The 12,933-nt window shown below is 36.6% G+C and overlaps 1 protein-coding gene across 1 annotated transcript in view; it reads right to left on the bottom strand.

Annotated features, from left to right (window-relative positions):
- Positions 1-2,735: 2,735 nt before the first annotated feature.
- The window catches only part of TRIM36 (tripartite motif containing 36), a 31,376-nt gene continuing 21,178 nt past the window's right edge, over positions 2,736-12,933 (bottom strand). The window contains exons 6-10 of the mRNA XM_032214463.1: positions 10,975-11,228; positions 10,304-10,428; positions 8,161-8,454; positions 6,215-6,512; positions 2,736-4,502 (exon numbers count right to left, since the gene is read on the bottom strand). Coding sequence (XP_032070354.1) covers positions 4,136-4,502; positions 6,215-6,512; positions 8,161-8,454; positions 10,304-10,428; positions 10,975-11,228 — 1,338 coding nt within the window. The 3' untranslated portion in view covers positions 2,736-4,135. The remainder of the gene's footprint in view (positions 4,503-6,214; positions 6,513-8,160; positions 8,455-10,303; positions 10,429-10,974; positions 11,229-12,933) is intronic.

Below are 12,933 nucleotides of genomic sequence, written 5' to 3'. Positions count from 1 at the left end.
CAATTAGTACAAATGTACAGCATATGATGGATAAATGAGTCATTGCTGAAAGAGCAAAATAAGGTTTAATAGGAAAATAGTTCTATATCTGTGTCTCTCTTTCCTGCCCCAGACAGGTTCTATTAGTCCCACCTATTCTATCACCTTCTTTCCTTCTATTCTGGATTGAGCCCATTAAATGACTGGTATGAGGATGTGTTGTTGCCGTGGGTTGGGGGTGGTGTTATTATTTTTTAAAATGTTTATATATTTTTTATTTCCTGTAAGCCTTCTTGGATTGCAAGAGTGAGTGGGCAGCAATATAAAATTTCCAAATAAATAAAACAAATAATAAATATTCTGAACAGCAGAATATTGCAGGAAGAAGCTCTAATAGTGAAACATAGCATTCCTTTAACAGACTAATAGCTATAGGATTATATTCAGAACTCTTTGAAGCTTGCTTTCTTTGCCTGTGGATTGAGTTGGCCATTAATCTATCCTAAGGAATTGCACTTCTGTATGTAAAAAGTTTTGAATGACATCTGGATTATAGGTGTTGCAGTTATCTGTTCATCAACCAGTTTTTTAAAAGTCAAATTAGTAATGAGCAGTGTTGTGAAACTCATCAGTATGAGATTAGAAAAATTTCAGCATGGAATAACTATACTGTACTGGACATGTTTACATAGGGTTGTTTTGTATTACACTAACATACTCCATTACAATAATTCAGCATAGTCAATTGCTGCTTGATTAGTCCTTTGATCAGAGTACAGAGAAAATTCAAATTACACAGGTCAGGCCTAAGCATTCACATTTATAGCTTACCTTCTTAAGTGGTTACAACTTGGACAGCCATCTGAATTTCTTCCACGGATGTTTCCTATTTAAAAAAATCTTAATAAAGTAAGTCTCTTTACTCATAACACGGAAAAGGAGACAATAAGGAAACATTACATCACCCATGTATATCCAGGATAATCTTCTCATAACAAGGGCTTTTGATCTATAGACAGATATGCTATGATGCCCCATTAAGACTGCCTGTCATCTGATTTTTCAGGTCAAGATCCCAAGACAAGATGATTTTGGAAGGATCCACACAACGCAACAGTTAGGCAGTCCCTGGAGTTAAGAACATCCAACAATATGATTAGGCTGTCTATTATTAAAAAGTAGAGGACGGTGTACTTCTTTCTCAAGCCGCTGAAGTGCTGAAGCAATGCAGGCTGGATGCATAACTGACTGGCTATGCCCACCTGTTTTAACAAAGGGGAGGGAGAAGGGATACATCACATGACATGCCACGAGTTTGACACCCTGGACTAGAGGAAGAATAATGCCATCTGCCATTTTTAGTAGTAGGCAGTTCACTTGCAAGAACAAATTCCAACTTAAATACAAATTTGGGTTAAAGGCAGTTAGAGAACAGAATTCATTCTTAACCAAGGGACTGTCCACATTCTCCACTCAACATTTGGAGGCCACCACCAATAGTTCATGGCAAGAGTGACTCAGAATGACAGAAGCTACCCTGAAATTTCAGTCATTATCTGCTCTATAAGGGTAAAGGGGCTTAGATATATCTAAGTAGATGTGAAGAATTAAGGGCAGATACAGTAACAATAAACTATCACTGTTTTGGTGGTACCAGTGCCTCAGATAGATCCATATAGAGTGGCAAGTACAGCTGAGATTATACGAAGCTTGCTTCCCATTAAAGTCAGGATACTGCTTATAAGGGCTATGTGCTTAGAGCTCAAAGCAGTTAGAGACCCCACACACTCACTTCAAGGTCTGTTTCTGTTGCTCCCCTCTGGGAGGAGAGGTTTTGAAGTATTTCTATCAGGACTTCCAGATTCTGTAACAGCTTTGTTCCGTATGCCATCTGTCTTGTAAATTTGCAGGATTCTTTTTTCCCACCTGTATATGTACACATTCGAACTAGACTGATGTTTCTGTGTTATATATGACTTGGATGACAGAGTCTGATGTGGATGAACTTGACTGGCCTGCACAGGGTCCTGACCTCAACCCGATAGACCACCTTTGGGATGAATTAAAGCGGAGACTGAGAGCCAGGCCTTCTTGTCCAACATCAGTGTGTGACCTCACAAATGCGCTTCTGAAGAATGGTCACAAATTCCCATAAACACACTCTTAAACCTTGTGGACAGCCTTCCCAGAAGAGTTGAAGCTGTTATAGCGGCAAAGGGTAGACCGACATCATGTTGAACTCTATGGATTAGGAATGGGATGTTACAGTAAGTTCATATGCTAATAAAGGCAGGTGAGCGAATACTTTTGGCAATATAGTGTATATACCGGTGCAAAACAAAACACAATTTAACCAAAATTTTAATTTTATAAAATGACTATAGTTTTGAACTGAATTCCTGCCTCATAAGAGCATCAATTTTCTCAAACTAGTAACATAGTAATCAGGTAGTATAAGAAGAAACAGACATTTTATTTGTTATTTTTATTAGAAAAAAAACAGAAAATCTTCAGAAATGATACATTTCCACTTCACAATATCTTCAAAACAAGGCCTTTTGAATTGTTATTAAAGCTTCAAAAATTATTTTGTAAAAAAACAATCTCCATGATGTATCTTTTTGCCTAGAGTTCACAAATTACAGAGTGGTTACCAACTTTGTTAGTTATAGCAGCTATATTGTGAGTAATCCACATAAGGTTTAGCTTAATATATGTAAAGTGCAGAAAATAAAATTGTTTATTTTTTATCCCCCCATTTTTGTTCACCGCATGGCTAGGTGTTTCCCTGGTCCCTTAAACTAAAGAAAAGCACCACTTTTTGCATTCAGGAGGCCCTGAACATTCTACTATTTCCCAGCTCAAATTATTATTTTTAATTCAAACAATAAGAGTACCTAAAGGCAGGAAAAAATGTTCCAATTCATTGGGTAGATTAAATTGATGGTATTAATTAAACTGACATTAGGCAAAATATCACTTCACTGTAAATAAATAATTATCACATTATAAATAAAAAAGCTTAAATTAATCATTTGGGTTATTATTTGACTCAAAATGACTAGTGCTTACCAGATCTTGTGTAACTACTGCATAGTTGATATTTTTTGAAACAGTATTTAACACATAAAGTGGACTACACATATCTACTTATGTAAAACAAATTAAAAACCCTATATGACCTGAAGTGCAAAGCTTCACAAACATGAAGCAATTTTTTTACACACTTAAGATGATTATGGAGCTTTAGACAATTTTGTATGGATTGCTTTTTAGCTAAGAAGTTTGGACTGATGATACCTTAAGGTAAAAGTGTTTCAAACTTAATTTATCAGTGCTTTTATTCTAAACACACTGACCGCCTTAATTTTATGAAGAATTAAATGTGCCAAAACCCTTTTTTAAAGAAAAATATAAAATCCAAATTGTGTCTGCATTTCATCCCCCCCCCCACACACACACACAAGTCACATACACAGAGGTTTTAACACCAAGGTTTGATGAAAAATTGCACTTATTTAAACATAAATTAAATACAGCATATAGGAGATAACCTAAAATACTGAAAACACACATAAGAACCTGCATTTAATCACCATTGCAATTGCACCAGGTTTAAAAATCAATAATATGAATCACAATAAATCTGTGTGAGACACAGTAACTGTGATTCATTATCCATCTCCTAAATGCTACCAATTTGCTCATAGCTTGGATTCACAAAGCACTTTGCTCTAATGCAAAGACAGTTTCTGATACACATTTGACCACTCAGGATAGTCAAAATTAGCTCCTTCTGAAGTGAACAAATCTATAATTACTAAAAAGAAGAGCCTACTTCCATTTGTTTAAAAATGGAATGTAAATGGAGGCAATGTCAGAAATAAGGATTTAAACTTAAACAGACTGGCAGGTTTCCAGTTTATCAAAGGCAATCAGGGTGCTAATCTGAGTATCCAAGGTCACTATAAGACAAAAAACAACAGTTCAAAGAGGTCTTCAGGTAGAGTTTTCTGGACACTAAACATTTAGTAGAGTTGTTTTTTTCTGCAATTAAAAAACAAAAGAAAAACAGACTCAAAAGCAGGGGGTGCAGCAGATGCACTTGGAGTTATGTTGTAATTAAGACACAAAGCTAAAGGTGGGTCCTTGGGTATTAAATGTCTTCATCCTGATATTGCAGGTATTTTGCTGCAATCGTTTCTTCTAGATGAATTCCTGAGCTCCCCATTAATGCAAAAGCGGGATACATTTTACCAGAGCATTCCACTGGGCGTTCGTAAATACACTTCATCCGATCTGCATCATAGAATCCAATGCTGCCTTTGTCACAGTCAAGGCAGATTCCGATGTTTGATGGCATGGGAAGAACTCTGTTCACACAATCTTTGGGAGCAGCTGAAGCAGATGATGCTTTAGGAATAAACATTTTTTTCATGCCTATAGTTATTAATGTGAAAGGCTGCAAGGACTCAGCAAAGATGTCTTCACTCCCACTGTCATGACCACTGTCTTGTTCGTATCTGAAAAAGGAATACTAGTCATGCCACAATACTTTTCAGTTGTCAGTGATTTTTTCAGACTTCAGCATAATGTTCACACATTGTACATATTAAAAATATTGTACTGTACAATATCACAATGTGCTTGTAGGAGAGAATGATAAATAAAGGTAAGTTGTGTTCGCTTTATTAAATATCTTTTGCAATACTCTCGGAAGGATTCTAACATTAGGACATTTAACTGATCAAAATTCTCTTTCCAGATGAATTGCAATACAGTCAAGTTGGGGACTCAATCTGGCTGCAACACTATTTCAATGTAACCTTGTGAGAAGCGGGGGGGGGGGGGATCCTGTAATAAGAAGCAATCCATCCCCATCCAGTGCTTATCTCAGCTAGAGTGTGCCATCAGGAATACAAGCAATCTATATAGCGCTTCAAATCCCCTAATCTATCTTGCCTAATACAAGTAATGCTCGATTTACAACAACTCACTTAGTGACCATTTAAAGTTATAACAGCCCAGAAAAAAAATGACTTATGACAGTTTTCCACCCTTACAGCTGTTGCAATATTTCCATGGTCACATGATCAAATTTCAGATGCTTGGCAACTGACTCATTTATGACCATTAGTGTCCCAGGGTCATGTGATCACATTTTGCAACCTTCCAACAAGCAAAGTCAATGAGGAAGCCAAATTCATTCAACAACAAAATGTTAGCAACTTAACAAGTGCACTGATCCACTTAACAACTGTAGCAAGAAAGGTTATAAAATGCAGCAAAATTCACTAACAACTATCTCGCTTAGCATCAGAAATTTTGGGCTCAATTGTGGTTATAAGTGGAGGGCTACCTGTTCAGATTCATATATAGTATTTATTGCAGCTAATCTATATCGAGTACTTCAATCTTAAACAATACTTAACAAAGCCTCATCTAACCTAATCCAAGGGATTCCATGGCTAAATAAGTCATTTACAGTATGTGATCACAAACTCTTTTTAGCTTATCACATTTTGCTGTTCTTGTGATCTATCTATCATTTCATCATTTCACTTTATCACCTCAACTGACTTCTTTTAGATCAGCAGTTCTCAAACTTTTTGGTTTCATGGACCAGTGGTGGTGGTGGGGATGATTTCGTGCACATAATCTAAGTCCAGTGCATGCATGAATAAACTTCGTGCACTCAACTGCCATTTGCATGGTCCAATTCCTAAAAAGCTGGTACCGGTCTGCAGCCCAGTGGTTGGGTACCCCTGCTTCAGATTATAATAAGAAAACATCAGTATGATGTAAGTTTCAGAATCCAGATCTAACTTTTCACAAGACCAGAGTACATGCTAAAATAATCTAAGCAAAACTGGATGAGCCTGTGGCCCAGGGAATACATAAAGGAGAGGGGATCATTATTTTTCAAGTGTGGATTGTTGTTATACTTTTTTTTAATGGGAGTCTTTTCCCATCAAAAGATCACCAAATTGCTTTTGGAACCTTCAATTCAATGAAAGCATGTTGGAATCCATTTGACATACACAGTCTAAAATTCCCTTAGGCATGAAAAAAATGATTCTTTATTTTAGATGTAGATCATTATCTAAAATATTATCTTCCCTATTAACATCCAATTAATATTTGAACTAATGGATAAAAGCTAAACTATTAAATTAAATTACAACAGCAGAACTCAAAACAAAGTCTGTGAAAACAATAGAAAATGATTGCTTACCTGGGGCTACTTAGTTCACGAGAATTGTGGAACCATTCTTGGATCTTAGCATCAGATGCAACTCCTACTTTCACAAGATATGAATAGGGTTCCACATGGAAAGCCCAGAAATGCTTTCCTTTCACAACACCAGTGTCTCCAACAATGTAGTCCAAGGCAGTGTAACAGCCTTGTTGGATACGTTCAGCTTCCAAAAGCAGAGGAAACCCAGCTCTGCTTTCTACAACATTTCTTCTTGCATTTAGCAGAAGACGTTCACAATTGTAGCCACATTTGTCATCCAAAAGAAAACTGAAAACTAAAAATGAATAACCAGTCAGTAATAGAATTAGTTTCAGAAAATATTCTAAAGAAGATGGTAATAAACATTTCCCTCTCCCCCAAATTTCTAGATTACCCAATTCTATCACTCTGGGAGGCTTAACATGTATAAACAATAAAATCAAAATAAAATCCGGAAAACTGTTATTTAGAGGGAACAAAAGTTCTAAAGAATATAGATAGTCTTCAGTTACAGCCATTCATTCAGTGGTCTCGGGAAGTTATGTTAATGCTGAAAAGTCTTACAATTGGTCCTCAAGGTTCCGGCTGTTGCAGAACAAAATTCTAGTATCTGGCAACCAGCTCAAAGTTATGACGAGATGCAACATCCCACAGTCACATGATTATCATCTGTGTCCTTCCCTGCTGGCTTTTCCCAAGCAAAGTGGGAAGCTGGCAAGGAAAGTCACAAGTTGCTGGGGTAAGTCTTCCCTCCACCTTTCTTCATTTGTATGAATGTATCACATCCTCCATTCACACCCACCTTCTGCTCTTTTTAGATGGCCTTCCTACACCTACATGCACCCCAAGCCTTCTTTTCACAGCTTACCTAGAATAACACACATTCTGCACCGTCTTTTCATGACCTTCCTGCTATGCACGCACAATGCACACACCCACATCATTTTCCTTTTTCCTTTGTCTCTCTGCAATTGCATACATACCCAAACCCTCTTTCTCAGCACTCATACACATTTATATGTACTCCACACTCACTTTCCCTGGCCTCCCTGCACTCTCCACACATACACTTCATACACTCTTTCCCCAGCACTTGCGTACATGCATACATACATGCTTCATCTTTCCCCGCCTGAGTTCATGCTGCACCAAACACCCCTCCCTCACTTCTCTGCAATCTGTGTCAGTCCACCCAAGGTTTCCCTCACCCCTTTGCAGCACCCCTGCATTCCTTACCTCCTCTGTTTCCTGCTTAACTACTTGTGCATCTTAAGTTACGATGACAACCAGGACTACCTAGATTGCTGTCGCTAAGCTATGCAGTGATGTTACACTTTATGACTACATTGTTTAGTAATGGCAATCACGGTCCAATTGCAGTTGTAATTTGTGGGCTTGCGATAGATAGATAGATGAGAGAGAGAGAGAGAGACAGAGAGAGACAGAGACAGAGACAGAGAGACAGAGAGAGAGAGATAGAGACAGACAGACATAATACATACTTTGAATAATATTTTAAAGTAACTGCTGTTAAGAAATCTCAAGAATATGTTATAATTTTTGTCAACATGTTTCTTCTTATGCATTAGAAAATGGACAGTAAACCAGGTAGTCAAACTATTTCATTTCTGCTTTTATCCAAACTGCGATAGAATTCCCTTTTCTCTAAAAACAAGTATTATTTTATATTCACAGATACTAATAATGTTTTCTTCATTCTGATTTAAATGTTCAATAAACTCGCTACAAAGACATATATCATGGCATCTCTACCTCATTATAGCAACTTAAAAGATTGTCAAGAATCTGTGGATATCATTTTAATTCTGTTATGTAGACTTATTGAGTATGATTGTTTAAATTTACACCTAAGATTCTTCGGTTTCACTAACTGCAACAAGAGAACAGGGACAAAAATATCATGTGTACATTTTTTATTGTACCTGGAGCTGGTGGTGTATGTAAGATAAGTTCTCTGCTCCATGGGCTACAAATAGATCCTTTATATCCTCTGACCCTAAAGGCATAGGTACTGTTTGTGTCAAGGTCAGAAATTATTTCACTCTTACTGCAGACTTCAATTTCTTGCCATGCTGAGTTAGCCTCTTCTTTATTAAGCTTGTGATATTCAAGTATGTAAGTATCAGCTGAACCTGTTTTCTGTGGATGATCCCAACAGATCAAAGCTTTGTTATACATTTTGCTCCGTTCCTCACTGATTTCTGGTATATCATTTCCTGAATTAAACATAAAAATATACAGGATGTTACAAATAAAAATACTGATAAGAGGAAAATACATTTATATATAAAATATTCATAAAATTGAGGAGAAGAAGGGTAAAACATGTTTACATCATCTTAGTTCTGCCTATCCAGCAGTGGTGGGTTCCGGATCCCACTGCAACCGGTACAATGCAATGGGGCCTGGCAACAGGGCCTGGCATCCACCACATGAAAACGTGCAGCGCACGCACACGTCCTTACCTCCTGCGATGGAGCGTCACGCAGGTGCCTTACGCTCTGTGCGCAGAAGCTCAAATACCGGTAAGGAGATTGGGCGGGCGGGTGGGGCCTCCAGAGCACCGTACCAGAACGGTACCCAGAGCTCCCGGCAGGCACCAGTATGCCCGTACTGTGGCGTACCGATCGTAACCCACCACTGCTATCCAGCCAAATTTAGGTGTTTTCAATTCTCAAATGGGCATCATTTTTGTTAACCAGAAATGAACCAAGGAACTTTTTTGCATGTTACTTACCAACACATATTATCCTAACCAAACTATATGCTGATAACATACCAACTTCTCCCTTGCAACAAACATTACACAGGAGTAAACAAAACATTGGCCTGCCTTCATAGATGGCCGGAGAACACCTATTCTGGGTCTCCACTACCCAAGAGACATAACAAATAGGGGCAAGCATTTTGTGTAGGTTGGAAGATTCTGTTCATTGACCTGAGGATCAACCTGCCCTTTCTTCCAAAAGACTGGAAAATATCTCTTCCAGATGGTCATTGTAGATTGATTGTGGCATAATTAATGTTAAAATTAGTTTTATGGTACTATGTTTTCTATTTTTTTATCTTGATCCCACAGTCAAGCCAGATATTTAGACTGGATTTGGCCTTTTTACATAGGCATTCTTATTTGATGCTGTTGAAGGTATCATTGTGGGATGCAAGATATTCCAATTAAAACTGTCTTTTGCAATTGACTGATGATGATTTTATCAATGCCAATGGTGTTCAAATGGTATTCCAGATCTTTTGGGACTGTATGCACCAAGATGCCTATTACTATTGATACTATCCTTGCTTACTTTTGCCACAGTCATTCTACTACTGTTTGCAGATCTTTGCATTTGAAATTTTCTCTTCTATGATAAATAAACAAACACTATCCAGACTTTTCTATCTTTCTTATCAATAATTGCTACGTCTGTGGTGCTATATGGCAGGTTCTTGTCTGTTTGAATTCTAAAATCCCAGAACACTTTAGCTTCCCCATTTTTTTATTATTTTGTCTGTTTGGTGATCATTTGTTTGCTTGCAGACAAATGGTATTTCTTGCATATATCCCAATGCACCTTTCTTGCTACTTTGCCATGCCACTGTTTGTACTCAGTCTGTACAATTTTCTTGCAGCAGCTAACTAATTAGCCCTCAATTTCTTCAGTTTCTTTGGGGTGGCAGCAATTGCAATCTGTTGCTGCTTCTCAGTTCTGGCTTTGTATGCATTTTTCTTAAGGTTTGGTATTGTGCAGCCAGAATTAATCCCTTTGTCACTTTCTTCAATTTTGCTGCTCTTATCCATTGCCACATTCTACTGTACACCCACTCAAATAGTATATATGAAATACTTAGAGATGTTAGTAATAACTTGTTCGTAATGGCCAATTTCTCTTCCTATAAGGACTTTCAGTATACTAAGAAATTCCCATATGAGGATGAATCAAGTGTGTGTTCAACCAACTTTTGAAGAATGTTGAATACTTTATCAAGAGCAAACTGTTTACAAATACTATTTCTCTTGCTCCTTCTCTGGGGTGGGAAGAGGTTAAATGTTTTTTCCTTTAAACTTACCATTTGAATGGAAACACATATTTTCAAGAGCTTCCTGTTGCTTTTCTATGTCAAGAACAAAGTCTTCAAAAGAAGCTTGAGCTGCAGGCCTGAAGCTCTTCAAAGATTCAGTAGCTTTCTGAATTCTATAGACAGAAAAAATACCAATATTATGTACACACTAGCAAATTGCCTTTAATACTTTAATATGAGAGAAAAAAATTGAATGCATCCATTCATGAACCATGCTAAAATACATGGCTTTTTACTTCTAACTGTAAATAAAAAAATAATTATTTCACTAAAGAAAATCCCTATAATAAATATTATAATGAAATTAGTTAACACTAGCAGCTGAACTATATAAATTGCATAACATTTTCAAGATGGTAAAATGTAATCCATCCAAAATTCTACTGTGCAAACTAATTAAAATAGGAATGTAACAGATCTCACCTTGCAATTGGGTCCAAAGCAGAACCATACTTTTATAGGTATCTATTATATTCTATATAAGCAAATTTATAATTTTTATGCTTGTTATCCTTGCACTGCATGTATCCCAAACCAATGGGTACTATTGGAGAAATGATTTGCAAAAGTACAACTAAAAGGCCATTGGAAATTGGGAAAGAGACATTCAGAGGATTACGCACAATTCAAGCTATTCTGAAAAGAAATAAATTACATACCTATCATGAAGCTGCTTTGCTGTTTGAACAAAACAAGATGGGTCTGTTTCTTTGAGAACTTCTTGTGCATATCCCACTAGGCCATTGTTTTCTAGAAGTCCCTGATACTCTTCTATTTGAGAATGCAATTTGTCCATTCTTAAATGTTTGGATGTTTCAATAGCTCTAATTGCAGTGTTTTTCTTTTCCTCCAAAACATGAAACAGCTTATCGAAGTTATTAGACGCTTCCTCCTTCGCTCTTTCACCATTGCACTGTTTTTTTTTAAAGTTAAAGCAGGATAACATATTAACTTTAAAATGTTTTTGATTAGATTCAAAAACAATTTCAAGGAAGGGAATGAGATTGATGTAATGTACAAAACCAGGATTCTTTCTAAAGTTAAATGTATTTGATACACTGAAATACCATTATTCATCTTTGTGATTCTGTAGTTGTTTTTAAACAAAACATTTAAAAACATAATTTTAAGTGACAACAGGATTTAGCTTCTTTGCTTTCTATATTACAGAGGCATGTTTATAATTCAACCCTTCACACGTGTACAAGTAAACCATAACAAATTATAGTTGTAAACAAAAAATTGCTCTTAAAAATTTAGACAACAGAACATCTGTGACAATCAGTACAAATACATTAGGATGAAGAAACACTTCATCTAAACTACTTCTTTACATTAAATATTAGGTTTCAAGGTCACAGTAGTGCAAAACTGCTAGAAAAAATTAGAAAAACACTATTTTTAAAAGAACATGTTTATAATAGAAGTCTTTCAAAACTGTTTAAAAATTGAAATATTTTTATTGTGCATTTCAGAATAATAAATTGCATCTCACAATCTCAAAGACAATTTAAAACAAATAACAAGAGTTATTTTGGGAGGAAAGGGTGAGATGCCTGTTCAGTATATAGGCATTTAGCAAATGTTTTTCCAATCAGAGCCATCCATGGGGGCAAAGACCAAAGAGTAACAAAGAACAAGGAGTCATCTAAAAAGTGACGAGAGAGAGAGGGCACTTAGGCTACCCAGCGTGCTCTAGTAAGAATGCTTTCTTGCCAAACAGGGTGAGGGACACTCTCTACTTTCTGCATTCCTATAGTACTTTCTTCTGATTTGAACAAAATTGTAAAATGGATTAGCTCTAGATGCTTCTTGATTGTGGCATAATTTTCTGAATATTTTAGATAGATTACCAAGCAGTAGAATATGATTAATTTGATTTTCAATAAGAGATTTTCTAAAATTAAATGTTAGCTGCTCAATTTACTACCAACTGTCACAAATACAGTAAGTGAATAATCAATTGTAGCATAATTTTTTAATACAGCATAAACCTTTTTACAAAGCAGAAACTACAGTGGGGCAAAAAAGTATTTAGTCAGCCACCAATTGTGCAAGTTCTCCCACTTAAAAAGATGAGAGAGGCCTGTAATTTACATCATAGGTAGACCTCAACTATGAGAGACAAAATGAGAAAACAAATCCAGATAATCGCATTGTCTGATTTGGAAAGAATTTTTTTGCAAATTATGGTGGAAAATAAGTATTTGGTCACCTACAAACAAGCAAGATTTCTGGCTCTCACAGACCTGTAACAACTTCTTTAAGAGGCTCCTCTGTCCTCCACTCATTAACTGTATTAATGGCACCTGTTTGAACTTGTTAGCAGTATAAAAGACACCTGTCCACAACCTCAGTCAACACTCCAAACTCCATTATGGTGAAGACCAAAGAGCCGTCGAAGGACACCAGAAACAAAATTGTAGACCTGCACCAGGCTGGGAAGACTGAATCTGCAATAGGCGAGCAGCTTGGTGTGAAGAAATCAACTGTGGGAGCAATAATTAGAAAATGGAAGACATACAAGACCACTGATAATCTCCCTTGATCTGGGGCTCCATGCAAGATCTCACCCAATGGGGTCAAAATGATCACAAGAACGGTGAGCAAAAATCCCA

This window comes from Thamnophis elegans, chromosome 3 (assembly GCF_009769535.1).
Source record: "Thamnophis elegans isolate rThaEle1 chromosome 3, rThaEle1.pri, whole genome shotgun sequence".
NCBI lineage: Eukaryota > Metazoa > Chordata > Lepidosauria > Squamata > Colubridae > Thamnophis > Thamnophis elegans.
The sequence above is the reverse complement of the archived record's forward strand: the minus strand, read 5'-3'. Positions and strand labels throughout refer to the sequence as shown.